The 26634-nt window shown below is 54.3% G+C and overlaps 8 protein-coding genes across 8 annotated transcripts; 3 read left to right on the top strand and 5 right to left on the bottom strand.

Annotated features, from left to right (window-relative positions):
* Positions 1-21: 21 nt before the first annotated feature.
* Positions 22-3865, bottom strand: LDX57_012331 (uncharacterized protein). The gene is made up of 3 exons (XM_046094070.1): positions 3764-3865; positions 2772-3610; positions 22-2718 (listed from the first exon to the last, which is right to left on the bottom strand). Exons 2-3 carry the CDS (start codon positions 3229-3231, stop codon positions 746-748), a joined length of 2433 nt encoding a protein of 810 aa, XP_045950049.1. The 5' UTR covers positions 3232-3610; positions 3764-3865; the 3' UTR covers positions 22-745.
* Positions 3866-7339: 3474 nt separating this feature from the next.
* CTR9 (putative RNA polymerase II transcription elongation factor (Ctr9)) lies at positions 7340-11006 on the bottom strand (the record flags this gene model as incomplete). The annotated part of the gene is made up of 2 exons (XM_046094069.1): positions 7340-10078; positions 10152-11006. The coding sequence occupies 2 exons, from the start codon at positions 11004-11006 to the stop codon at positions 7340-7342; spliced, it is 3594 nt and encodes a 1197-aa protein (XP_045950048.1).
* A 555-nt stretch (positions 11007-11561) lies between these two features.
* Positions 11562-13268, bottom strand: LDX57_012329 (lysophospholipid acyltransferase family protein). Its single transcript, XM_046094068.1, has 2 exons — positions 12185-13268; positions 11562-12102 (listed from the first exon to the last, which is right to left on the bottom strand). Exons 1-2 carry the CDS (start codon positions 13033-13035, stop codon positions 11703-11705), a joined length of 1251 nt encoding a protein of 416 aa, XP_045950047.1. The 5' UTR covers positions 13036-13268; the 3' UTR covers positions 11562-11702.
* A 1021-nt stretch (positions 13269-14289) lies between these two features.
* Positions 14290-15120, top strand: POS5 (NADH kinase POS5; the record flags this gene model as incomplete). Its single annotated transcript, XM_046094067.1, has 1 exon — positions 14290-15120. One exon carries the CDS (start codon positions 14290-14292, stop codon positions 15118-15120), a length of 831 nt encoding a protein of 276 aa, XP_045950046.1.
* An 841-nt stretch (positions 15121-15961) lies between these two features.
* CLA4 (serine/threonine protein kinase CLA4) lies at positions 15962-19080 on the top strand (the record flags this gene model as incomplete). The annotated part of the gene is made up of 4 exons (XM_046094066.1): positions 15962-15966; positions 16403-18416; positions 18508-18607; positions 18671-19080. 4 exons carry the CDS (start codon positions 15962-15964, stop codon positions 19078-19080), a joined length of 2529 nt encoding a protein of 842 aa, XP_045950045.1.
* An 884-nt stretch (positions 19081-19964) lies between these two features.
* LDX57_012326 (uncharacterized protein) lies at positions 19965-22388 on the bottom strand. The gene is made up of 2 exons (XM_046094065.1): positions 22076-22388; positions 19965-21994 (listed from the first exon to the last, which is right to left on the bottom strand). Exons 1-2 carry the CDS (start codon positions 22211-22213, stop codon positions 20213-20215), a joined length of 1920 nt encoding a protein of 639 aa, XP_045950044.1. The 5' UTR covers positions 22214-22388; the 3' UTR covers positions 19965-20212.
* An 89-nt stretch (positions 22389-22477) lies between these two features.
* GRS1 (glycine--tRNA ligase) lies at positions 22478-24515 on the bottom strand (the record flags this gene model as incomplete). Its single annotated transcript, XM_046094064.1, has 2 exons — positions 22478-22861; positions 22932-24515. The coding sequence occupies 2 exons, from the start codon at positions 24513-24515 to the stop codon at positions 22478-22480; spliced, it is 1968 nt and encodes a 655-aa protein (XP_045950043.1).
* Positions 24516-25068: 553 nt separating this feature from the next.
* On the top strand, positions 25069-26349 carry RPF1 (rRNA-binding ribosome biosynthesis protein RPF1; the record flags this gene model as incomplete). Its single annotated transcript, XM_046094063.1, has 1 exon — positions 25069-26349. One exon carries the CDS (start codon positions 25069-25071, stop codon positions 26347-26349), a length of 1281 nt encoding a protein of 426 aa, XP_045950042.1.
* Positions 26350-26634: the final 285 nt, after the last annotated feature.

Genomic DNA, 26634 nt, shown 5'->3' with positions numbered 1-26634 from the left:
TACTGTACAAGAAAGAAGCAAGCAGAACCGTCGGGGAATGCGGCGAGTCGAAAAGGGACGGCAAAATGACCCACGGCGGTGAGGTTGGAAGAGTCGGATGACGTAAGGCTCAGTCAACCCTTCATTCCTGTCGCGATGAGGATGATGTTTCTTCTCACTACAGAGGATGCCACATGTTCTCAAAATTGGTCATTTTCTTTCTCTCTATGGTCGATGTGTATAGTCACATAATAAAACATCTCTAAACTAATCAGACAAATCCAAAAACACAAAGAAACCCAGATCCCATCGTATCAAAGACCGACATGCTGAACAAACCACAGCCATGAACAATAATAGCAATATAGTACCTAAGAGAAAACCTCCCTTTTTGCCTTGATCCCAATCCCTCGCCCCGAATAAAAACACCCAACACTTTTTGTTCCTGTGGAAACAACCGCTGAGAAATGCAACAATGATGCTAACGAGAGTTTTGAAAACCGCAGATAACAAAGAAAATCATAGCAAGGCCTTGAGAAAGGCGCGAATAGTAACATAAGCAAAAGAAAATGGGGCTGAATAAGCAAGATCAAAATCATCAGGTCGTACAAAGGGTCTATAAGTGAATGGTTCGACGTTGAAAATGTGATTTCAACGAGCTTGTAAGAGGAAGCTCCTCCCAAAGACAGGAGGGAGTAGAAAATGAGAGAGGAAAGAGGAAGGGAAAGACGAAGAAAGAAGGAGAAGAACAAGCTGATGTGACAGCTTAGTTGGTCGGGAAGAGGGAGTAGGAGGTGGTCCTGCCCTTTCTCCGCTGTGCCCCCTTAGGCGGGAGTTCAGCTTTCGCGGCAGCCTGAGCGACGAGAGGGGCCGCTTCAACCTCCGAAGTGGATTTGGCCCGATCGTGAATGGATGGGCTAATAGAAGCCGGCAGCTCTGCAGACTCCCGGCTTGCATTGTCGGTCCGGTAAAAGAACTGGTTTTCGATCTCTCGCGCCAGGCTCTTCGTCTGTCGATGGTGAGAGGAAGAGTCAGGGCGTCCCAGGCCGGAGAAGGATGGCGAGGCGGACGGCATGGATTGCTCCCCTGAGGACAGTTGGTCACCCATGGATAGATCTCTGCTGTTGGCCAGACTGTGCACAAGCTCGGGTACGCTTGTTGTCGAAACAGAAGACCGATGCTTGCGAACAACCGATGCCGCACGGGATAGAATCAAGCTCTCCTGTGAATTGCATTTGCTAATGGGAGAGAAACTGCTTCGCGGGGAAACGGGATGCTCCATAGGCTGAATCACTCCTTGCGAGCAGAAGGAGAAATGTCGGTCCGACTCCGCGTCGGCAGAGAGGTATTCCTCGTAAAGCGTATCTTGGGTTACGTGTTTGCCAAAGGGAGACGGCAGGATTGCGGAACCCACGGGTTGAAAGAACTCGCCTTCTCTTGGAGGGACGATCAGCTCGCCCTCATATCCCACAGGGCCGGAAGGAATGGGGTGGCGCGAGCCCGGCAGAGAACCAGAGGGGCTGGATTCCACGATAGGGGTAGGCAGCGTGCACGACAAACGTACTGGTGGCAGGACGCCATGGCCTTCATCTTCAAACGGGCTGTCGGGACCAGGTGTGGTAACGGGTATGCCGATACCCCCGCGTCGCTGTTCATCAAGTGAATTGCGAGCCCAGTCAAAGTTCGAATTTGATTCTGCCGCATGCTCATAGCAGTAGTCAATGTCGGCGTCCCAGGATTCATAGATTGTCTCGTACGTGGGCTCGGGTAGGATGGAAGGTCGTCTCTGGGGAACTTCTCCCACTGTGTGGCCGTCCTGGGACACAACTGAGTCCAGGCGATATTGAGGCAGTGTCGGCGATCCAAGTGCTTCGGAAAATTTCCTCGACAGCTCCTCGGCCACGTTGATCGACAAGTCGGACTTGGGACGAGCCACCGATGCTGGTCCCGTCCCATTCGTAACGACACTAAAAGGGGAGATCGCGCTCTCAGCGTGGGACTCGGGACTGTCATGCCAATGCGTCGCCTCCTCTTCTTCAGGGACGTCGTCCAGGTCAGAAGACAGGTTGGTAAAGGACATCGAGGCAGTCCTTGCTGTTCCTGCCATATCTTTGCTAGGCCCGGTGGAAATCGCATAGCCACTGGCCGTTGGCAACATGGCCTCGAGGTTCATATCGGAGAGATGAGAGCCACGGCGAACATCGTCGTCATCGTTGGAATATACATGCTCCGGATATGTCGGCGGAGACGTGAGACCCAAAATTTCATCGATGGCCCGAGGAGCTGGCTCTGAGATTTCCGGAGAGGCCGCCAGTCGGGGCGAGGTCTTTGGCGGCGGGGTGGTCGATCCAGCCCGGGGATATCTGGGAACCGGGCGCGAGAAATTCTCGAATACGCGCGACTCCCTCGGAGGCCTGACGTCTCGGGGACTCCTGGCAGATGCAGACGAGGGCGAAGTCGCGCCTGGCGAAATCGGCGGACTAACTGGATCGGGGCGATCCTCTGCTATGGCCGTTCCGCAATTGGTGAGATCCTCGGAGGAAAAATCACGGAAATGAAGGTCTTCAGCACGAATGCCCTTCAGACCCGTCACGGGTCTCTGTGAGGCCCGAATGGCAGAGAATTCGGTAACCAAATCGGTTTCACGAGCCTTGTCCAAGGTTTGGAATTGGGATTGACTCGTGTGGGTGAGATGGTGAAAATCAAACGGGTCAGAGATAAGACTCTTGAGATTGTCATCTGCAACAAGAGTGTGAGTTCGAGTCCATCCCCGAGGTATCTGGGTGACTTACGGGCATCGCTTTGGCGGGACTTGTGGCGGCCGAAGCGAGACTTCTCACGCTCTACCTCTTCCTCCTCATCCACGGTAGCGGCGATATTGAACTTGCTGCCCTGACGCCGTAGAATGCGACTGCCGCGGTTGAAGAGCGACTTGGTCATGCTTTCATGTCGCTCAGTGCGAACACCGGCCACGGGAGCAGTGCGCTCCTCTTGCGATGGCAGTGACGCAGCGTCGGCGGAGGTCATAGAGGAGGCGGGAGAGCGACGCGAGGAGGTAGTGGAGGTCGTAGTGTTACTCCGGGAGCGACCGCTGAAGACGGAGAGGCGTTTGGGACTCTGAGCATGTGCGGTTGAGCGAGATCGTACATGGACCGAATGTTCGGGAGGGTCATTGGACCCTCTCGTAGAAGGACGGTCCGGATCCTGGGACACAGTCCGGGATGTCGAGGCGGGCAAGTGTGAGGTCTGCATGTTGATACCACGGCTGCGGATCAATCAATGCGAGTCGGGAATGAGGGAGAGGACGATTTAAGCATGCAATTGCGGCGGACTGGTCGATTTCAGGACCATGGTAGAGGCCAGGAAGAGCAGGGGGGGAGTAATGGTCGATCTGAAGAATCAGGAGGAAAAAGTGAACATGTCACGTCTAGAAATGGGCGAGTTTCCGATGTGTTTTGGATTTAGAGTTGCAGATGAAACCGGTCACAGAAGTCAGTGGACTATAATTTGGGCAGTTGTTGGGGTCGAGTTGGAGTCCCAGTGCGAGGCAGAACCAGAAACCACGAGATCAGAGGCAAAGGAGAGCGAGTTCGAAGATAAGGACTGAATGAAACGGATATAAAAGAATGAACTGGATTTGATAGTGGTCAGCCAACTAAGGAACTAACTATCCGGGGGAGAAGGGAAAGGGAAAGGAAAGGAAGAAATAATAATAGAGAGACCGAGTCAGAGGGAGAGGGAGAGAATCCGAGGGAGGGATTTAGGGGAGGGGGGGGGCACTAACAAATATGGGTTTAGTGAGGGAATCAGACAGTTAGTTTACTTTTAGTTCCGTATAGTCTCAACGGGTTCCCGGTAGGACTGGAGGAGGCGTCGTAGGCTGGGATTTAGTTTGGGGAGCGAAGGCTGGGGAGGAGACAAAGAAAGCGTAGAAAGGAGGAGCAGAAAAAGAAGCAGACTGGGAATATTTGGATAATCTTTTTATTTGTATTTTCTTTATTTTTCTATTTTATCTAAATAATAATATCGATTGACGGACGGAGTATATTTATTATTTTCTAAATTAATAAATTTGGCCCGAGTGGGAAAAAGGAAAAAAAAAAAAAAAGGCACGAGACTCGGGCTGGTAATTTCCCATAACCCTTGTACCCTTGTACCCTGTACCTGTATGGCGACGCGGGTTCCCTGCCCTGTAACCCGTACCCTGTACTTTCGTGCTTCGTACCTTCCCCTCGGTAAGGAGGAGAAGGTACCGTTGCATCCGCCCCCTCTCTCCCTCCCCTTTGTAGGGAATCCTCTGGAGGGATTCCAATTTATAACACGACTCACCGTCCATGGCCACTTCGCCCCCTCCCCTCCAGCTCCTTCTTGGTTTTGGTTTGTTTATCCCAACTGTACACTGTGTACTGCGTCTCCCGCCCTCCACCGGATCTCTACCTCCTTTCTCACTATCGCTGTTCTTCCGTATGATAGCCATTCGTCATTACGGGGTCGAACGAGGACGATCACCGGCCTGCTCAGGTCGTGGAGACGTTCAAATCAGGAGATTTGGGCTTGACTTCTTTGCCCTCTAGTGTCCGCACAGACGTCCAACTACTACTAGCCTCCTACGTACCCATGGATGGGGACTCTGGTCGTCGGTGGATATGTCACTAACGAGTTACATAGCAGTAGTTCTACCTAACGCCTAGGGACCACGTACTACTATGCATATTGCATGAAATGATCACGGTGATCGAGGCTCACCTACCCCGTAGGACTAACTAGGACCTACACCGATAGGACCTAGGTCTTAGGTCTCAGGAATGGAAGGATGTCTGTCGACCGAGGACTGACCCCTGCTCGCCAATGGTGAAGAGACACACGGACTTTCCCGTCTGTTGCTGATCGATCTCCTTTAATTTGGATACGCTAGATCCGAGAACGGGAAATGAGCTGAGTTTAGGAAGCTGAGAGTGCTATCTCCCCCTGGTTGACGATGCCAAACCGGGAAAAGAAGGGCGAAAAAAGGAATAAGAAAAAATAGAAGCAGAAAGGAAGAAAGAGAGGGGCAGGGGGCAGGGGCTGACAGAGGGGGACAAAAAATGGAAGGAAGCGACCCTCTGGCGTCTCTTGAGGAATGAGAAGATAGTATGTATATACTACTGCAGACGAACGGAGACCGATTCCTGCTGGAATTATTACTTGACCGTGGAGCAGGAATGGATAATCATAACAGACGACAAACGACTTGGCCAGACGCGATCTCATACGGGGGGTTCCGGTGGACAGGAATCGGCGATGGACGATGGGGCGACTTAGATTAAAGATAGGCAGCTAGCAACGATAGAATGTGATGGAGGGATGGAAATAGAACCGCGAGATCCATCATTGGATCGATCGATAAATGTCGAGCGTCGAGCGTCGACACCGGCCTATCCGTGTAGGGCCGAGTTTCGAGGAACAATCTTCAACTCTCTCGGACTCTCTCCACGGAGTAATGATGATGATTGATGTCAAAGGATTCTGTCACTTTGTACTCTGTGACTGTAGGACTTGGGTACGGGGCGATTCTCCGTCCAGCGAGGGTGACATTTCTGAAATGCCGATCTCCACGTGTACCCCATTGCTGTCTTCTGTCATTCTTTTTGTTTTCACTGATTCATGTTCTTTATTCTTGCTGTCCGTCGTCTGGAAGAGACCGAGGTAGAATGAAAACACACGCACAAATAAAAAATAATAACAAGAAGCCCAAGCCCAAGCAGTGTGTCAGGCACCGGATCATCATTCGCTTAGAGAAGGCGGACCCAGTCCAACGTTCACTCCCTCGGAGCGTGCATTAGGACAATGTTATTACGGAGACGATGGGCGGGCTTTCCCTGCATGGCTGAAGTTTGTGGTCGGCGAGCGGATCCTGTTGGATTAGGGGCTGGGATTTTAGTGGGCATCGGAGGGGCCTGTCGCACGCTCTTTGGGTCGGACGGAGAACCATGGTACGGACTGCGGTTTACCGTCCGTCTGCGACGTTCCAAGGAGAATTGGGACCAATGAGGTGCACTCGGGGCCTGGGCGAGAAGGAAGCATAATGTTCCTGATCCGTTGGTTGATCCAATTTTTGCTCTTCAGGAAAGTTTTCGTCGGCGGCAGAGGGTGGAGGGTGGAGGATGTAGATGGTCGACAGAACGGAGTAGAGATGATGTAGAAAGTAGATAGATGGGGGAAGCCAACACGAGACCGAGACCGAGGGCCAGGCCAGACCTGGGTGCCTCGTGGACTGGGGCAGAAAGGCGTCGAATTACCGGAATGAGACATTTAGGGCTCCCCCTCCCGCTCGGGCCCAATCGGGTTAGTCTGTCCGGTGTCGATACGGCTTACAGGGCTTTACAGAATACCATACAAAAGTAGTTACTGCTGTAGTACCTAGGACAAGAACAAGGGTACCTGGTATAGCACCGACTCTCGCATTGACTATCAAGTACTACTGTGCCTACTACTGTACCTACGGAGTACTATCTCTCTGCTCTGACCGCCTAAATTTCAGCCGCGCTCAGCCGCGGGTCGCTTTCCCGATCGTCATCGCTTTTCTCCTTCTTCACAACTCTGGTTACACCATCGTCTCAAGTCTCAACCTTCAACCTGCTCCTTCGCCCTTTTCCTTCCCCCCTTTAGCGTGTTTCACCGGCGCCCCCAATGTCTCCATAGTTCGGCCTCCTGACGATCCTGAATTGTCTAGACTCTCGAATCTCAGTCTCTCTCTCACATACACTCGGGACTGGGAACCGGGAACTGGGTCAGACCGTCAGTGAGAATGACCGGATGACGGGCCTCAACTTCCTTTTTTAACTCGGCTCATGACTGGGCTGGGCTGGGTCCCGATGATCATGAAGGGTCCTTTTCTCTCTTCCACTTTAATCCGCAGTTTCGTCCCATCCCATCTGGCAATCTCCGTCATTGGGATCGCGATGAGGAGTAGATCTGGTTCGGCACCGTCGTTAAATTAAATCGATGCTCATCCTTCCTCCCTTGTAGTTAGCTCGTCCGGCCATCTATAAGAAGATGATGATAATGACATTATTGCCCGTGCCCGTTTGCTCAGCTTTTCAAGTTGCATATTCATTCACAATTGCTTAGTTTTTGAATAAATGATAATATCAAAGACGAAAAAGAAACATAAACAAAGGCCCCAAGGACTAGGTAATTGTCGGCCTCCGATTTCTCCCCCAACGCCCATGTACATAATAACCTATGGTCAATACAACTCGAGAATAGAAGTGCCATGCGAAAGGAAGAAAGCAAAGGGAATACATTGTACACGCAAAAGAAGGCAGAATTATAGAAGGCGATCAGATCAGTAGTATGAATCCAGATGCGAGGTTTAGGTTTACTCATCGTCATCCTTCATCGCCGTGTCTTCATCGCCGGGTCCCTCACTGAATAGTCCGTCGTCATCGTCATCCCCAGCTCCTCCCGCTCCTTCGTCCTTCTTCTCCCCCCTGTCCGCTTCCTCTTCATCCTCATCGTCATCGTCGTCGGCGACTCGGCGACTCGATTTGTTCCGTCGTCGCTGGACAACCTCGTCCTCGTCCTCGTCCGCTGCCGCAGCGCCAGTGTCCTGATCATCGTCGGGGGCAGCAGCGCCGGCATCGTCGGAGTCGGAGTCCACGACCATCTCGCTGCTCTTATATTTGTTCGACTGCACTTTACCGCCCGATCGGCGTTCTAGGCGTCGACGCTTTTTCGGCGCCGTCTCGCCCTCGCTGTCGGGCTCCTCGCTCTTGTCCCGGCCGGGAGACCCTCCGTCGTTGATGAAATCGTCCTCGTTCCGCTGCTTCTTGCGCTTCGACGGCTTCTTCTTGCGCTTGACCTTGGCGCCAGTGTCCGATTCCGTGGTCAGCTCCGCCTCCTCACGGGCGCGCTCCTCCTCCGCTCGCTGCTCCGCTAGCCGCTGCGCTTCTTCAACCATCCGTAGTCGTTCCTCGGCCACCTTTTGCTTGCGCTCCCGCTCCACTTCCTGTGCCTTGCGCACCTCCTCCTCGCGTCGCCGGATCTCGGCCTCGCGTGCCTCTCGCGCCTGCTGCAGCTTGGCCGCGTTCTTCTCCTCGTACTCTTTCTGGCTCTGGAGCGCACGCTCCAGCTGCTTGATGATGGTCTTGCCCATGTTTGCGCGCTGCTCGAGGGCGCCCGCCGGGTAGGGCGGGTTCTTGGCCTGCGCGATGCGTCCAAACGTCTCCACCGCCTGGCGGAGGCCGTCTGCAGCGTCCTGCACATCCTGTACCGTCCGCTGCGTCTCGGGCAATCCATACGTCAGAGACGCGATCTGGTTCTGCACGAAGGCCACGTTGAACTCGAGATGGATCTGGGCCGGTGCGACGGAGTGGGCGCGCTGCGCGTAGTCCAGGGCCGACTTCATCGATGACAGGTTCATCTCCTGCTTACCCTTCAGCAGCCACACGCGACCCAGGCACGCCAAAATTTGCGCGTCGCGGGCACGGTCCTTGGACAACGCCGCCTCGTAGTGCTCGATCGAGCGCGTATACTGCCGGAGTTCCGCGTAAACGTGGCCCAAGTTCAGGTAGACGCTGGCGTCCCGTAAGGTATCCCGGATCCTCGAGAAGATGTGCACAGCGGTGCCGTGATCTTTCTTGTCGTCAACCAGGGCGATGGCAATGCCTTGGGCTGCGTAAGCGTTCCGGGGATCGAGCTGAAGAGCCTTATCGAAGAACTCGACCGCCCGCTCGTACATCTTGCGGCGCTTTTCCTTCTCCGGTTCGGTTTCGCGCCGCATGTCTCGTGCCGTGAGGAGATGGACGTTGCCCATCCCGGTCAACGAGTATCGATCGTGCTTGTCGAAGTACTGGAGCGTATGCTTGTAGTGCCGTTGCTCCTGGTCTTCCGCCAGATTGGACGTCCGTTTCTTAGATTTACTGAGATACCACCCGAACAGCGCTCGGACTTCCAGGTTGGTGGAGTCGGCCTCGTAAAGCTTAGCCATCTTCTTGGGTCCCTCGTCCGTGGGGCTCTGCCGCAAGGCAATGTACGTCAGTCTGGCGTTGGCCTCCGTGTAGTCCGAATGGCGCTCTAGGAGCCCGTCGTAGACCTTCTTGGCTTCCTCCGGCATATCTGAAGCCTCGTAGCTCCGGCCAAGGTTGTAACTGATGGTCGTGACGAGCGCGTCAATGTCAAGCTCGCTTTCCTTCTCTTGCGACCGGACGCAGGCGTTCAAGGCCGCTTGGAACATGGTCCGCGACTGTTCCACCTTCTCCGCCTGGTACAAGAAGCAGCCGATATTGTTGAGCAGCTGCGGGGGCAGGTTCACCCGAAGCGCGGCCTTGATTTGCTCCTCATCCTCGAGGCCTTCCGGCTGCAGTTCTTCGGGGACCTCCGCCAACTGTATTTCCTCCAGCTGAGACAGGCACTGCATGCTCTTCTCGGGCGTGGTCTGTTCATAAAGTCGAGAAAGGTACACCAGCACCGACTCGTCGGGAGTGAGCTTCTTGCTTTCATCTTTCCATAGGGCACGGACGGATTCCAAAAGGCCGATGGCTTTCTTAGCTTCCGCCGACTTGTCTTCCTTGCTGCCGCTGTTCTGCGCGTCGAAGACCTCCTCGGCAAGGAGCGCTCCAAGCAGCACCATACACTCCGGATTCTTGGTCTGTTGGATGATCTTCTCCAGGCGGAATTTCGCTCCATCAAGATCCTTGTTCGACACTTGCATTTGCACCGCGCCAAACTTGGCGGGTAGATAGCCCTTGTCACCACCGCCACGGGCCTGGTCGGAGCGGTTGTAGTACTCCGCAGCACGAGCAAGATCGCCCTCGTAATGGGCTTTGCGACCCAGCAGGTACCATCCGTCACTAGCGATCTGCATCACGTCCGTGTGTTCAATGGCTTTGCGTGCCAGGGTGTCGACGGTGGAGTAAGACTTGCGCAGAAGGAAATAGCCACCAAACAGGGAGCAGGTCATTGGGTATTCTTTATCCAGCTTGAACGCCTTCTGCGTGTATTGGGTCATGGCTACCTTGTACAAAGAGCCGAAGACCGGGTCGGTCGTAGCGTGTCGCGAGCTATCGTAAAGGTAATATACGGCAAGTAGGATGTTGGCAACCTTGGAATCGGGGTTCTATATCATCGGAGCCATCATTAGTATCAACCGAAAGCTAGACGGGTCTGGACCCGCTAGCGGGTGAACTCACCAGTGCCAATGCTCGGTCCCAGGCAACCTTCGCCTGGTCTTTAAAGCCCAACTGCCACAGGCAGCTTCCAATTCCAATGCGGGGGTCCGGGTCAGTGAGCCCGGGCATTTTCATCAGCACCTTCTGGTAGCCTTCCAATGCGTCTGCGTATCTGCCTAGCATATACTGGGTTCTCGCGCGACCCAGGATTGCCATGACATTCCGGCCACCGAAGGCCTTGGACGATTCATCGAAGCATTTGAGAGCTTGTCGTAGGGATTCCACTCTTTCCGAGGTGTCAACGGTGCCAGGGCGGACGGGTCTCGGAGGATGCAGAGACGAGCGCAAGAGGGACAAAACACCTCGAGCAAGGAACAGCGGTGGGAAAGCCGGGTTCAGCCGAGAGGCCTCGTTCAGTGTCGAGGTCGCGAGTTGAAGATAGTAGTCTTTCGTCTTAGCCTCGGTGTACAGTTCGCCTTCGGAGACGACCCGGGGAGCTTGGCGACTCTTCAGCATCAACAGCCAACATACCCAGCCCAGTAGGCCTAGCTTCTCCTTGGTCGCTCCATGGGCGACCGAGGCCAATCCCTTATTCAGGATGTCGATGGCATGGTCGATTTGTTTCTGTTTGGCATACGCGAGCGCGATAATCACCCAGAAATTCTTCGCGGCCCTCTCATTCTCCAGAAGTGTACACAATTCCGTAGGGTCGTCCGGGAGCCCTTCCAAGCTCACTTCCACCTCACTGTCGAGGGTCGACGCGGGAATGTCGATGGCGGACGGGATGTCAGAGAATCGCAGGTTAGCCAACGAGTTGGCCGCGAGGGAATCGCCGCCATTTACGCCATTGGAATAACCATTCTGTAAGGACGCCATGGTCGGCGAATGCGCGATGATAGATCGGGGGGAGGGGAGGGGTCCCCTTTAGAAGGTCGGTGTTGGGGAGAGATGGCAAGGGAAGCACGGAGGAAGATGCGAATGAGGTCGGGGAAAACAGGAACGGAAGTAAATCTCAGCTCATGATCATGTCACAACACGGAGGGAATTGGGATCAAAGGCCCACGGAAAAAAGGAACCTCCAGTCTTGTTGCGAGATTGAAGCCAAAGACAAGCTCTGGAGTTGCGACAATACAAAGTCTGTCTTGTCCGTCTTTCATCGGTGAAGTTTGGCGCCTGAGGCCTGCAGCTCGGCGGATGAGGCTGGGGAGGTTGCACCGCCACAGGTGGCTGGTGCCTTTCCAGTGCCCTAATCCGGTTATAGCGATGGAATTGGGGGAATTTGGAGAAAATGAAAAGATGATGATACAGTAATCCGTCTGTATGTGTGTAGGGCCATCGATCGCACAGGTTTTGTGTGGTTGCACAGAATGGCATCGGCCATTGTCCCAACAACACCCGGGACTTGTGTTGTACAAGTACTTGGAACACCGTGATTCTCAAAGAAATTCTAAGATAGTCGTTACTATAAAAATATGCTAGGTTATTTCCTCGCATGTCCATGACCATATCATTATCGTATAATTAAATGGATCAACGTAAGCAGTTTCCTCTCCAGATATCCACCAATATCGCTCAATTACTGCCGTACCCCAGGCCCCAGAACTGTAGTCTGCACAGGAGTGCAACGCCGAGCAGCACCCCAAATATCCGCCCAATTTCACTCCAATGCCCAAGGCGCACATGCGCCTCCACGTATCCGGCAGAGGCGGCCGTCTGTTGCGCCGACGACACCGCGCCGGCGTCGATCGTCCCGGCTAACTCGGAGGGGAAGCGCCCCGTTTCGAAGAATTCGTCCATCAACTGATCTTTCTCGGTCCATCGGGCTCTCAGCCAGTCATCGAATTCTTTTTGGTCATCTAGAGGGATGTTGGACACGGCAAACCGTCTCCAGTGCATGTTGACAGAGGTCGGAGGCCTTCCCTGCAGATAGGTTGATCGTAGAGTGAAGTACTTATCAGGATAGCTGCCCTTTCTGTTGAACACGGAAGGAGAAAGTGATTAGCGTCAGTCTACCCGGGAAGATTAGAACGCGTATGGGCAAGGTCGTAACTTACGGAGGTCCCTCGTAGGCAACAGTGCAGTCATATACCCAATCCACCGTCCCTCTGAGCTGTTGCAGGCAGAAGAAAAGCCCGGTCGATCGCGGAAGAAGTACGTGCCTCAAGGGCGAAAGTCCTTGCTTCTGGCCGTAAGCATCACTGCGGCGTTTGGTGTTGATCGACAGATTGGTCCCTTCGGGGAAGATCAGGAGCCACATTGGGTCATATTCGGGGGAATCGGATTTGGATCCTGTATGGCGGGTTTTGAGCTTCTCCAGGCGATGCTGTAGCCTCGGCTTGTCGGAGAGCCATTTGCGCGCCATGAAGATGAAACCGTAGAACATCATGCCCTGGCCGACGATAGGGATGTACTTCAAAGACTCCTTGAGGATAATAAAGATACGGCCGTGCATCGTGTTTGTATAAGCCACCCACCACAGATAAACCCAGTCGGTATAGACTTGGTGGTTGGCGATCATTACCTGACGCTCCGGGAATTGCGTCTTCAACCGACCGTCTCTGGTCAGATGGATTTGACCGCGCACGCTCTGGTCCCCGCTGACTCGAACGAAAGTCGGACAGCCCCATTGGGTGAGGGCGGTGATCACCAAGCCGAACGATTGCTTGGTGAAGGCCATGTAGCCGTAGTAATAGTCTTTGTTGATAAGGTACAGCGGGGACCCGACAATCTGGGTCACTACGATCACGACACAACAGCAGTCAAACCACGTTGCCAACAACAAAGACCGCAGAAGTTGCATTGGAATGCCATGTTTCAGGCGTGGCTCCGTATGGTGGCCATCAGTAAGCGTAGGCTGATCGGGGGAGGGCTCCTGCTTTCTCCGACGAAGCTCCGGTTCATCCATTGTGGCCAAGCGAGCGGTCGACTTGACGGAGGATCAGGTGGTGGGAATTCAGATTGACGAAGAGGTAGCTGGTTCCGTGCGTTCTGTCGGAGGGTAGGAAGATCTAGTTACGTGAGAGCTAAAGAATAGTTAGTTTGATTTGTGTTGGTGACAAAGGTATTCCGTAGCACGAGATAACTAGCCATGGGGCAGAAGAGGTTTGGTGCAGACCTTGACTGAGTCCAGCAACGTCGGGAATGAAGCCTACAGGAGACAAGGGGGCGATGTTAAGGAACCGAAGGCTTAAGGTTGAACGCGAACCAAGTCACCGCAGGAGGTGGAAAATGGATATGGAGTCATGCCTGACCCAAGGCGCTCGCATGACGTCCTGCCGCTTTTCCCATACGTCAGTCGCTGAAGGCGGTGAGGCTCTTGGCGTCGATCATCTGCGACTTGCTTTTACATACTATACGGAGTTGTTACTCACACTCACTACGTGTCAGTTCAATTTCCATCTGATGCAGTAGAATGATTCGACGAGTCTGAAACTCTTCTTTCAGGGCGGTAAATGCCTATCCGACCAATCAACAATATACATTCCCTTTCGAGCTGTTCGCCCTCTCTCATAATGCGATCCGCGCTTGTTCGAGCGCATCCCGTCCGACTTGGATGGCCGATTCCCCGACGGAGCCCGCGGTTGCGACCCTTCACGACGTCTTCGCATCGATATGAGATAAGGGACGTTGAATCTCTCTCCCAGCGAGTGATACCCAAATACCAAGGTGTGCGTCGTCGTGGCACTGCCGTCCCCCGCCGGACAGAATCTCACTGACCCCCGCTTCTCCATCTCAGAATCCCAAGAAGGAGATCTCCTCTCGCTCCATTGGCCAACACCACTTCGGAACATTTTTGTGGTGAAGAAGGACCGCGCGCCGGCGGTAACCGAGTCGCTTATCGAATTTGTCAGGTACGAGAGAGAGGGAGAGACAGCTTTTGCAAGATCCGAGGGGACATCATACGCTGACCTTCTTGCGCTTGCGTAGCCATGTGACATCCAGCTATCCGTCAACCGCCGTCATCCTCGAACCAAAGACGGCAGAAGAAGTCCACACGTCGCTCCCCTGTCCCGTCTACACAGCGCAGTCAGACAAACTACCACCCTCGCTACACAAGAAAGCGGACCTTACGGTTACGCTGGGCGGAGACGGTACGATATTGCATGCCTCGTCGTTGTTTGCCACGTGCCACAACGTTCCGCCCGTACTATCGTTTAGTATGGGGACGCTGGGCTTTTTAAGTGAATGGAAGTTCGTTGAGTATAAGCGCGCCTTTCGCGAAGTTTACATGTCGGGAGCGGGCGTTGGAGACCGAGCGCCCATCCTGGAAGACCAAAACATGACCTCGCCGGCAGCGTCGGGGCAAGGTCCGACAGGGTGGTCCTCCGTGCGCGGTAAATCGATGGGCGCAAGCCGCGGTGCCCGCATCCTGATGCGCAATCGGTTGAAAGTGGGTTTGTTCACGGCCGACGGCGCACCCGTTCAACGCGACGATGACTCGGTCCCTATGCAGGGCACGTTGGGTAGGGACGGCGTGTACGTGATGAACGAGGTGCTGTTCCATCGCGGAAAGGAGCCGCATCTCGCCGTGGTGGACGTGTACGTCGGCGGGCGCTTTCTCACCGAGGCAGTCGCGGACGGAATCATCATTTCGACGCCCACCGGCAGTACAGCCTACAGCCTGAGTAGCGGCGGCAGCATCGTGCACCCACTCGTGCCATCGATTCTCTTGACGCCGATCTGCGCGAGGAGCCTCAGTTTCCGACCGTTAGTACTACCATCCAGCACGCCGATCACGCTGCGACTGAGCGAGAAGAACCGCGGTCGTGAGCTAGAGGTGAGCATCGACGGGGTGAACATGGGTCAGGGAATGGCCTTCGGGATGGAGGCACGAGTCTGGAACGAGGAGATGCGACATGGGAAGAATGAATGGCAGGGCGGCGTACCTTGCGTGATGCGCAGGATCGTCGGCAGCGAGGCGCATGACGGATGGGTGGGCGGATTGAACGGCCTGTTGAAATTCAATCATCCATTTGGCGAGGAGACATGAACACCTGCCAGTCTGGCTCTGTATATATATAAATATCCAAGATAATATCTGTAATCTAGGAAGAATGCGCCTGCCACATGGTATTCCCACGATGCCGCCACGAAGAACCTCAAAAAAAGGACGGGTCGATCCGGAAGATCGTGAAGGGATCATTTGGTGGATCGGAGCTACGAAGGGGGAGAAGACGTGAAGAAGGGCGCCTCAATGATCAATGATCAATGATCAATCTATGATCAATCAATCTGAGTCTGGCTGACCAACTTCTTTTGGCCCCGAGTGGAGTCCCTTTGGGCCCATCGGGGACAAGGGTCTTTCTTAAGGGGAGTGGAAAATGTATCCCAGATTCCAAGGCCAGGGATGCAGCCTTGAGAAAGTTTAGACGTGGAATTGACGATCAACTGAGCAAGTCGAATCAGATTCGAGCGAGAATTGCATTGGTCGGAAGTATGAAAGAGTAAGAAAGAAGAGAGAGAGAGAGAGAGAGAGAGAGAGAGAGAGAGAGATGGAGAGAAACAGAAAGTTGCCCCTGGTTGGGGACTGGGAATTTAGTGAAACTTCATTTACTTTTTGCTTCTCCCTTCCCTTTTCCTTTCCCCCCTCTTCTTCTTCTCTTTCCCTCCTTCTTTTCTCTCTCTCTCTCTCTCCTTCGTCCCTCTGCTCTCTCGTGTCGAGTCTTCTCTTCATCTTCATCCTCAGCTCCCCCGCTATCTCTATAACCCCTTCATTCTCATCCTGCTCGACCAGCTTTGCTTATCCACTTCCCTCCCCCCACTTACGTCGAGGCGTGCAGCCCACGCTCCGAGAGCGAGGGTTCGCTCTCTCATTTGTCTAGTCTCTGGTAATGCCGTTTCCCAATGTTCATGCAGGAGATTGAAATCAATTTGCAACTGAAATCCATATTAATTGATTTCGCCCCCCCTGTATCCTGATTTCTTGTTACGTCTCTGGCCCCCTCTCTGGTGGGATTCTAATCATCTAAGATTATCACAAGGCTGACTGCTCACCCCCCTATTGCAGCTGTGAATTGTTTCCAAGCCAAGGGATCTCACCGATTCCTGGTATTTCGCGAGGCCCGTTGCGTCTCGCTTCTTCTCCTGGCCAATGGCTTCCCATGGCAAGTAAGTAACAGCCTGACCCTGCTCGTCTCCTTTCCTTTCTTTCTCCTTATCTCTGTCTGTTTCCTCGTTTTCCTCGCGTTCGCATCTCCTTTCTGTCCTACCTCGTTCGCGGCCGACCGTCGACGAGAAACCCATCGGAACGTCGCGTGTTGACTCGGTCGCAGCATGTATTCCCCTGACCAGTTCATGAACCCCGGACCGGCCCCCCGCCCGCCCGCCGACCGTCCGAAGTTGAATCTCCCCTCGGCTCAGTCGACGACCGCCTCGTTCGGCCAGATGAGCCTGAACTCCCCGAGCACCCCCGGTTCCGCCAACCTGTCTCTCTTTCCAAATACCAGCTCGCCCGCGCTCTCGCACACCAAGACCAACCAGTCGCTGCAGGGCGGGGTCTCCGTCGTCAAGGAGGGCTATGTTCGCTCCAAAGAGGATAAGTTCCTGGCCACCTGGAACCAGCGCTACCTGATCTTGCGGGAGTTTCGCCTGGACTTTCTGAAGAATGAGACCGGCAAAGTCGTCTTGTCCATCCCGCTCACCACCGTCACCGGCGTCTCGCGCTCAGAAGACACCCGCATGGCCTTCGAAATTGTTCGCCTGGCCAATCCCAAGGATGCTACTTCCAAATCCGCTCTGATCACCCGCGACGTGCCCACCAAGAGTATCACCTGCGAGGTGAAGAGTGACGACGAGATCTACGACTGGATCGATAAGATCTACGAGCGCTGCCCCGGCATGGGAGGCGTCAGCAACCCGACCAATTTCAGCCACCGCGTTCATGTGGGCTTTGATCCCCAGACGGGCGCCTTCGTGGGCTTGCCCCCGGAGTGGGAGAAACTTCTGACGGCCTCGGCCATCACTAAGGAAGACTACAAAAAGAACCCGCAGGCCGTCATCGAAGTGCTGGAGTTCTACTCCGACATCAAGATGCGCGAGCAAGATCCCCAGTATTACGGGGGCATGGTGTCTTCGTCGTCTTCGAACCAGTCGAAGCCGTACAGCAACAGTTCCGTGGGCAGCTCCATTGCCCCCCCGCGACCGCCCCCGCCTGCGCCCTCGCAGCGGCTGGACAGTGGACCCTCAAGTCGCGCGTCTCCCCTCCAGTCCCATGGCAAGCCTGAGTCGGACCGGGCGCTGGAGCAGCAGCAACAGCTGGAGAGGATGAAGGAGATGGCAGATCAAGAGCGCCGCCGCGTGGAGGACGATGCTCGACGGGCTCGCGCGCGCGAAGACGAGCAGAACCGACTCGATCAGGAGGCGTATAATGCCTCTCTCCCCAAGACCCGTGTTCCATTGGCCAAGCAGGAGTTGGGCGGTTATGGTGGCTCCGAGCAGTCGCCGAATGATCGGTACAAGCCCAGCCGTCCTGCTCCTTCGGCTCCTGGTTCGACCCGGCCGCAAGACCCTGCTCGCCAGCTGACGGCCCAGCGTCCGGCACCGCCCCCTCCGACTGCTTCGAACCAGGGTCATCGACCTGGGGACTACGGAGCTCGGGCCCCCGGCTCTAGACAGGACGAGAGCTCTCCTAGCTCGCGATACCCTGCGCATGATCCGCGGGCTCAGAACCAGGGGGCTCGCGCTCCGGCTCAGGGCCCGCCTCCCACGAAACTGCCGGCTCCCGTGCAGCCCGTGAAGCCTCTGAACATCGCTAACAAGCAGGCGACCAACAAAACAGCCGTACCCGATGGTGTTCGTCAGGCTGAGGCGGCCTTGACCAAGAAGCCGGAGCCTCGAAAGGAAGTCCGCATGTCGAACATGAGCGAAAATGAGGTGATGGATCGACTTCGCTCGGTGGTGTCCAAGGACAACCCCAACGAGTCCTACAGCAAGCAGCGCAAGATTGGTCAGGGTGCCTCGGGCTCTGTGTACGTTGCGCGGGTGAAGGAGCATGCCGCCTCCCCCGTGGCACGCGAGATGTATCGGCAGTACGGACCCCGGTGTCAAGTGGCTATCAAGCAGATGGACCTGCGCAGTCAACCTCGCAAGGAGTTGATCGTCAACGAGATCATCGTCATGAAGGACAGCCAGCATGCGAACATTGTCAATTTCTTGGATTCCTTTTTGCAGGAGCAGAGCAATGAACTCTGGGTGGTCATGGAATTCATGGAGGGTGGTGCTTTGACGGATGTCATTGACAACAACCCAGTGATTCAAGAGGATCAGATTGCCACGATATGTGCAGAGGTATGTCTCAAGCACCGGAATACCCTGCCAAAGGACAGGAAAAGGAAGGGGTAAGAAAGTCCTCGTAGGAAAGCTAACGAACTCGCAACAGACCTGCCAGGGATTGGCTCACCTGCATAGTCAGAACATTATTCATCGTGACATCAAGAGCGACAACGTCCTCCTGGACCGTGCCGGTCATGTGAAGATCAGTAAGCGACACCTTGTACATCTGGCTATAAGACATGATGCTAATCGCAACCTTTCTTCCGCAGCCGATTTTGGCTTCTGCGCCAAGCTTACCGAGTCGAAGAGCAAGCGAGCCACAATGGTTGGTACTCCGTACTGGATGGCCCCTGAAGTGGTCAAGCAGAAGGAATACGGCCCCAAGGTCGACTGCTGGTCTTTGGGAATTATGGCCATCGAAATGATCGAATCAGAGCCGCCGTACCTGAACGAAGAACCCCTGAAAGCCTTGTACCTCATCGCGACCAACGGTACCCCTCGATTGAAGAAGCCCGAAAAGTTGAGCAAGGAGCTCAAGTCCTTCCTGAGTGTCTGTCTCTGTGTCGATGTCCGCAGCCGTGCGACGGCCGACGAATTATTGGCCCATGAGTTCCTGAAGACGGGTTGCAGCCTGGCCAGCCTGGCCGAATTGCTCCGCTGGAAGAAGAACAGTCAGTAAACGGGACCTCCGGAGGTATTCGAGCTGAACCTCTTTTCTCAACCAATATCTATCTCCCCCTATCACGATCTAGCACCAATCTTGTCTCACGCACATATGGGTCTCATATACGCGCATCCGGATGATTTTGTTATTCCCTTACGACCTGCATTGCAATCCCGTTCTTCTTGTGTGATATCCAACTTACAAAGCTGTGTTCTTTCTGCACACTTGGCATGGATAATTCGGCGTTCATCTTGGTTGTTCTATTCCCCGTTGGTCTCTTCCTTCCTTTCTTATATCGTGAATAATCTATCCTATCGTCCTCATTGCACCAGCCTTGTTTGAGCCAACTCCTATTGTCCCCCTCCTCTTCGCGCCCCCACTCTTCTCCCCATGGTGACGAAGCGAGATGAGTCTTATGTGTGATGTTGGTGCCCATCGCGGTGGTCCCATGTGCAACACGCATCGGTCTGACCACCCGATGACGCCTTTTAGAAAAGAAAAGAAGGAATAAAGAAAGAAAGAAAATAGAGTAAGGGATGATGAGTCAGGGAGCATAAAAATACAAACCGACGGACGGGCTTTGATGTGCGGAGATACAAGCGGACTGGAAATGCTTTGAAAGCTACGCCGAGCAGCCAAGTCCATAATCATAATCACATTGCAAAGGCCCTCCGAGCACGCGTGTGGCCATTTGGCATAGGTACAACTGCTGCATATTTTTCTTTTACATTCTGTCTGGGTTGTTGTTGAACAATAAAAAAAAATTCTTGTGGACCTGGTAGGAAGGTAGCTGGGTGACTTCTTTTTTTTTCGTTTATTCTTTCTCCGATTTTCGATACTTTCTTACTTCACTTTACATTACATAGCAGAGCTAGATGTTGATACAGGCCAGTCTGGATTTTCAAGTATAACGTACAATTCGTAGATAATTCGTGATTTTGACACTCATGCATCTATTTCTCCTCTTTGTTCCTGGCCATAGGTGAGTGATACGACCGATGCATACGCATACATCCGTAAGTCATCGATTCTTCAATGTTTCAGCCAAAAAGTCCAACGTAGAAAGGGCAAGAAATTATGATAAAAAGAAAAACATAGTTCAACATGACGAGTTGGGGGGAAATACAGGGTGAAAAAGAAGAGGCGTTCAGAGTTCAGATCGTGGGCTTGAGCTTGGGCTTTCCGTTCGATCAAACAGAACGCTCTGAAGAAGTGTCACAGCGTCATCATCGTCGGAGGACCACTGTCCGGATTCAGTCAGACGTTGTGTCCAGAGGGCTCGAGCTTCCTCGCTGAGACCATCCCAACGAAGAAGGTTGTCAGTCTGTTCGGATGTTGAGACCGAGGCAACTAGAGGCTCGTTGCGCTCGGCATCCCAGGAGACGCGAACGGTCTGACTCTGACTGTCACCGTCGGTGACTATAGGAGAGTAATCGCGAACCAGGTCACGGAGTGATAACACTGGGGAATCGGTCACGATGGTAGGAATGGCTGACGAGGTGAGAGATGATTGCTGGAGTGGGTGTGGTGGCGGAGCGTAGTACGGCCGGGCAACCGAGTCGCGAATGTTGGGAGGAAGCCATTCAGTGGCGCCCAGGTAAGGGGGCATGACACCACGGATTTCCGTAAAAGCCTGGAGAAGGAAGCAGACAGCCAGGATGGAAAAGATGGCGGCGAGACTGCTGGAGAGACTGGTCCAGACATCCAAGTCATGCGGCGGCACGAGAACGTACCGCGGGCTGCGACTGGAAGGTGGCGATGGTGCCAACGGTAGAGTGTGCACGACGACAGTGTTGCCCAAGCTGAGGGAAGCGAGCTTGATGTACTGGGGAGGCGTCTCCGGGCTGACGGGCTGCGGAGGAGGGGTGAACGGCGAGAAGCAGACCTTGGTGAGTGAAAAGGGATGCACCTCGTGGAGGCTGGTGTACGAACGGAATTTGCCGTGGGTGCCTTGTAGACGATTCGACTCGAACGTCAATACCTCGATCGACTGGTCGCTTCCGGCAACAGCGATGGCTATTTGCTGCTGCGTATCGGCATTCGGACTCAGCAAGCAAACGTCTAGACCAAGCCCGATCTTCATCGCTTTGCGAAGCTTCTTGCGGCGAACGATCGATGCGGAAGGTTTTTTCGATGCAATTTGGTGCAGATCAAGCAGGATGAGCTCGCAACCGCGGCGGTCTGGCGCATTTTGAAGCAACAGCAGCGTCGTCGGCGAGATGAAGCGCAGCGCGCGGAACTTAGGCCTGGTTCTCGGGCCTTTTTCTGGTACTGGGGTGGTGTATACGCAGCTCACATCTGGCGAGCCGTTGGACCTCTTGTCCGACGAGATCTGACAGGTAAACACATCGACGCCGTTGGTATAAGCGACTCGAAACTTCCCCTCGGCCTCTAGCCCCGTAATATCCACATCCTCGGCCTCCTCGTCAGTACCCAGGCGGATTCTCCCAATGACATCAGAAGCGCCCGGGGTTGCGGTAGTGGCATCAAAGAAGACAATCTCGCCCGATGGAGCCAGTCCGGTGGCAATGGCACCAACGCGCGGGGATTCAGCACCTTGCCAGGGCGACAGGCGGGTTATTCGTTGGTAGGTACCCGTGCTACCAGCTTTGGTTCTGAAAAGAGACACGCGAGACAATGCCGTAGTCTTGCCCGAGGACGAGGAAGGGGTTTTCGATTTGGTCTCCTTTTCGTTTGCGCCGGCCGAGGTTGATTGTCGTCGCGGGGGATAATCGATCTGGAACGACCTCAGGTGCTGATTGTTGTCCCGTTTCTGCTCCGCCATGGAACTGTTGATTCCGGCCAAAGCAATGATGGAGTCATCGCTCGCACGTGCAGCGGCAAGCGAGGTCACGGAGTCCTCCTCGCGCGACAGCTCGATGTCGACCATCTCCGAGATCTCACGACGTTTGGAAGTGTTTAACAGGGTCTGTTGCGTCGGGACGGAGAGGTTAGCGCACAACTCTCATTCATTCGATAGCACAGGGGAGGCCCTAATTAGGGTACTTGCGATTTTGTTTCCCACTCCCGTACGACTCTCACCTCCTCCGCCCGCAACCAGAAGGAAGCCGGGGTTGCGCGGGTCGAAGTCAGCAGCGAAGAGGGGACAGGATAGGGTCAATTTGGCCGAGGGAACAGAGGGAGCCATGGTGAAGCACCGGTCGAAGCCGTCCAGGCAGCGAACGGACAAGAAGGAGCGAGAGATCACGGATGACAGAATTGATAAAGAGCGTGTGCAAGAAAGGAAGGGAGAAAGAAGGAAAGAGACCAACTGGCGAAAGATGCGCGGCGGGATTCTCTGGGCATGTGATCTACGGAGGGCCATTTCGGGATGACTTAATGTTTGCTTCGTTTGCTTCGGACTTCACTTCTTTCTAGTTCTTCGTCGTTTGATCTACACATCTAGTGGCATCTATTCAAGCTCCTGCCCGGTAAATTCGGGCAGACGTTTGCGGATATCCTCCCACGTCTCATCGCCCTCCACCATCGCCTTGAGGGCCTGGACGATCTCATCCTCGCTAGCGCGCACCTGCTTCGTCGTGTCCCGATCACGGAGCGTGAAGGATTTGTCCTTAATAGACTGGAAGTCCACAGTAATACCGAACGGCGTACCCAGCTCGTCGTTACGGGCGTACCGTTTTCCGATGCTAGCCCCAGAGTCATCCACGCGACTAGAGATGCCAGCGCGTCGCAGCCTGGTAATCAGGTGCTGCGTCAGAGGGCGGAAATCGGCAAGGTTCGAGAGGGGAACGATGAGGACCTTGATAGGTGCAATGATCGGGGGGAAGGAAAGAACCTATACGTCAAAGGTTAGTGGGACACCCTAGGAAGAAGGGGAGAATATTTGAAGAAAAGGTTGTACATACACCGCGCGCCTCGTCGCCCTCCCGATACCAGTAAGAATGTTCAATCATGCTGTAGAAGATACGGCCGATACCAAAGGACGGCTCGATCACATTGGGGGTAAATTCACGGACGTGGTCGACGCGAGTCCGCTTCTCGATGGTAACTAAATTCTTGTCCAGCTCGACCTTGCCAGAGCCAACCCCCTCCACATCCACCTCGATTTTGCCCTCTTTCTCCAGATCCAGAGACAGCTTCTCGCGTAGTTCTTGAGAAAGGGCGTCCAGGGCGGCGGCCACAGTCTTGCCATCCTTCTTGAAGCGCGGGCCAAAAGTCTTTTGGTTTGTCTCAACCTGCCACTCCTCGACCTTGATGGGCTCTGCGCGAGGCTCTCGGACAACCAATTGGGCTCCGGTTTTGTTCTTGTGCACCGTGAGGTCATAAGCACTGCGATCGGCACAGCCGACGCACTCAACCCAACCGTAGCTGGTTAGCATCTCGGCATCCCAGCAATCGGCTGCATAGTGAGCCATTTCGTTAGCCATGTGCTGACGGAAACGGAGCTTGGTCGGGTCGATTCCAAGCTTGAGCAGGAACTGCTGAATGCGAGCGATGAAATATCCAAGGGTCTCGTTGTCCACCATGCCAGTCTCAACAGCCTTGCCGATGGTCATCGTTTCGGTCTGGGTGCTACCCGACAGCTGCACATCGCGGTTGAGGAAGGCCATTTCGACGTCCTTGATTTCCTCGAAACGAGCGTGCTTCTTACCACCCTCGGGGTCGACGTAGTGCTCGATCTCAGCCATGAGGAACTCCCGAACTCGCAGAAGACTGGAGCGGGGCGAGATCTCGTTCCGGAACGACTTGCCGATGGAGGCCGACGCGAAGGGCATAGACTGCTGGTTGAAATTCAACAGCTTGTGGAAGTTCAAAAACTGGCCCTGGGCGGTTTCAGGTCGCAGGTAACCGGGCATGTTGCTGCTAGGGCCGATCGAAGTCTGGAACATCAGGTTGAAGGCGACAGGGGGAAGGAGGTTGCCGCCGGTGGTGGGGTTGCGGATATCGTACTTGGCGATGATTTTTTCCAGCTCAGGCCCGTCGAAGTTGTCAATCTGAGCTAGGGTCTCCTCGTACTCCTTGACGACCTCATCGTCCAGCTTGACGGCCTTCGACTTGGTCTTCCTCTTCTTCTTCGCTTCCTTCGCCTCGTCGACGACGACCTCCTGGCCACGCGCCTCCAGGTCGCCCTTCAGGCGGGCCTCGAGCACCTCCTCCACCAAGTGATCGGCGCGGAAGATCTCACCAGTCTTAGGATCCTTGCACATCCAGTCGGCGAATTTTTCAACGTGGCCACTGGTCTTTAGGATCTCTTCCGGGGTCAGCATGGTGCAGTCGACCTCCAACATATCCTCCTCCAGCACGAAGTGTTTCCGCCACAGGTCGATGATGTTGTTCACGAGCGAACATCCGGGGGGGCCATAGTCGTAGAGACCGGAGACACCACCGTAAATTTCGAAGGCGGGGGTGTAGAAGAGTCGGCGACGGAGCATTGCGTCCAGGTTCGCGCGGTCAACGACCTGACCGGTTTTGGTGGTAACGGTCGCCATGTCGTTGTATGTCTCACGAAACCGTTTCGATTGGAGGGTCTGGATAACGGAGGCGGAGGTGCAGTGAAGGTATTTTCTGATAGCGGGGTTCTTCCGGGCAGGAGGAAAAGACGCACGGCGGGGAAGAAAGAAGAGACGAGCGACCGCCGGATGAGTCATCGAGTTCCACGTGACGGATCCAGACAGTGTTGATCGAGTCGAGTTGTTCTTTAACGAGAGTTGAGCAATGCTTCGGATGACAATCGAGAGAAGAAGGGGGAATGAAGGGAGCGCCGATAATGGGAAATCATTGAGACCTTCTCTTCTCTCCACACACCTCGTCCTATCTTCCTCTGGTTCTAATTAAATATTATTTTAACTGGGTTTCAGTATCAGTTGAAGAATGCCGACCGCAACCGCTGCGAAAGGACTTGTCGCCGGCAGAATCTCGCTCTGACCGCCGGCCATATCTTCTTCCGCCTTCCTTCCCGCCCAAGAAAAAGAAAAAGAATTGTCGAGAAAAGCTACAGATCAACCGCCATCTCCCCAGCTTGCGCCCTCGTCTCCTCCCACGATGGTCTCCAAAAAGTCACTCCACAGACCTCCTCCGGGGGTCGTCTCAGATGAGAAACCCGCCAACAAAATCCGACGTCAACTCCTACACGTCAAGAGAAAGCGTGCCAAGGACTCGGCTCGTCGGGCAGAACGCTATGCGTTCAAGAAAGAGGAGGCCAAGAACCCTAGACTCAAGGAGGAACGTCTCAAGCGCAACATTCCCTTGACCCTGGAGCGAAAGCGAGTGTGGGACAACCCGGACAGCGACGCCGAAGATGGACTAGGTCTGAGTGTCGACGTCGAGCGCATCAAGAGACAAAAGCAGGAGGAGGAAGACGAACTCAATCGGCCTCTGGATCCTTCCGAACAGCAGTCGGAGGGGTCGCAAGATGATAGCGACGATTTGGACAGCATGTTGGCCAGCAGCGACGACGAAAAAGACGATGCCGACGGTGACAGCCACGAGCGAGGGCGGCCGAAATCCTCCGTTCCTTCGGCCACTGCGCGTGCGACGAGTCCGACTCAGTCGACCAAGAGTACCAACATGAACCTGGCGCCCGAGGCATTGGCCGCCAAATTCCCGTCGCTCTTCTCCACGGAAACCCCGAAAACGCCCAAGATCCTAATTACCACCTCCATCAACTCGATCCTGCACGACGAGGCCGAGATTCTGACCTCCCTGTTCCCCAACAGCGTATACATCCGCCGTACTGCGCACCGCTACGCACACAAGTTCTCCGTCCGCGAGATCGCCAAGTTTGCTACGAACCGGGAATATACCGCCCTCGTCATTCTCCAGGAAGACCAAAAGCGGCCGGCGGGTCTGGACATTGTCCACTTGCCCAAGGGTCCGATGTTCCACTTCTCCATTAGCAACTGGATCACGGGTAAAAAGCTCCCCGGGCATGGTAACCCGACGGAACACTGGCCGGAACTGATCCTCAACAATTTCCGCACTCCGCTGGGTCTCCTCACGGCGCATCTCTTCCGCAGTTTGTTCCCGCCGCAACCCGATATCGAAGGCCGCCAGGTCGTCACCCTGCACAACCAGCGCGATTACATCTTTGTGAGACGGCATCGGTACGTTTTCCGCGAGAAGCGCGAGACGGAGAAGAGCGTCGTCGGGGCGGACGGAAAGGAGATGAAGGGCGCGGAAGGACTACGAACGGGACTGCAATCGCTGGGACCCAACTTTACCCTCAAGCTGCGACGAGTAGACAAGGGGATCCAGCGGGCCAGTGGACAGGAGTGGGAATGGAAGGGAGGAATGGAGAAACAGAGAACGAAGTTTCAACTGTGAATATACCTTTCGTTGTATTTGGATTTTTCTTTCATATGGGGCCGGAGTTTCAGCAATAAAAAAATGGGATCGGTGGTTTGTTTTTGTTTTTCTCCATCCTGTGTTCATAAATATACCTACTGGATTTATTAGATATTCCAAATATTAGACCTTTTATGACCTTTTCCTTATAACTTAATGTTGATCGAATAGAGAGGGGGGAAATAAGATAATTCCATCGGAATGCATTTATTGTCCCCACGGCCGAACGACGATCTCCCGCCGCGGGAAAAAAAAAAGTATCGC

Source organism: Aspergillus melleus, assembly GCF_016097325.1.
Source record: "Aspergillus melleus strain CBS 546.65 chromosome Unknown contig8, whole genome shotgun sequence".
NCBI lineage: Eukaryota > Fungi > Ascomycota > Eurotiomycetes > Eurotiales > Aspergillaceae > Aspergillus > Aspergillus melleus.
Note: the sequence above shows the minus strand (reverse complement) of the source record. Positions and strands in the feature narration are given on the sequence as shown.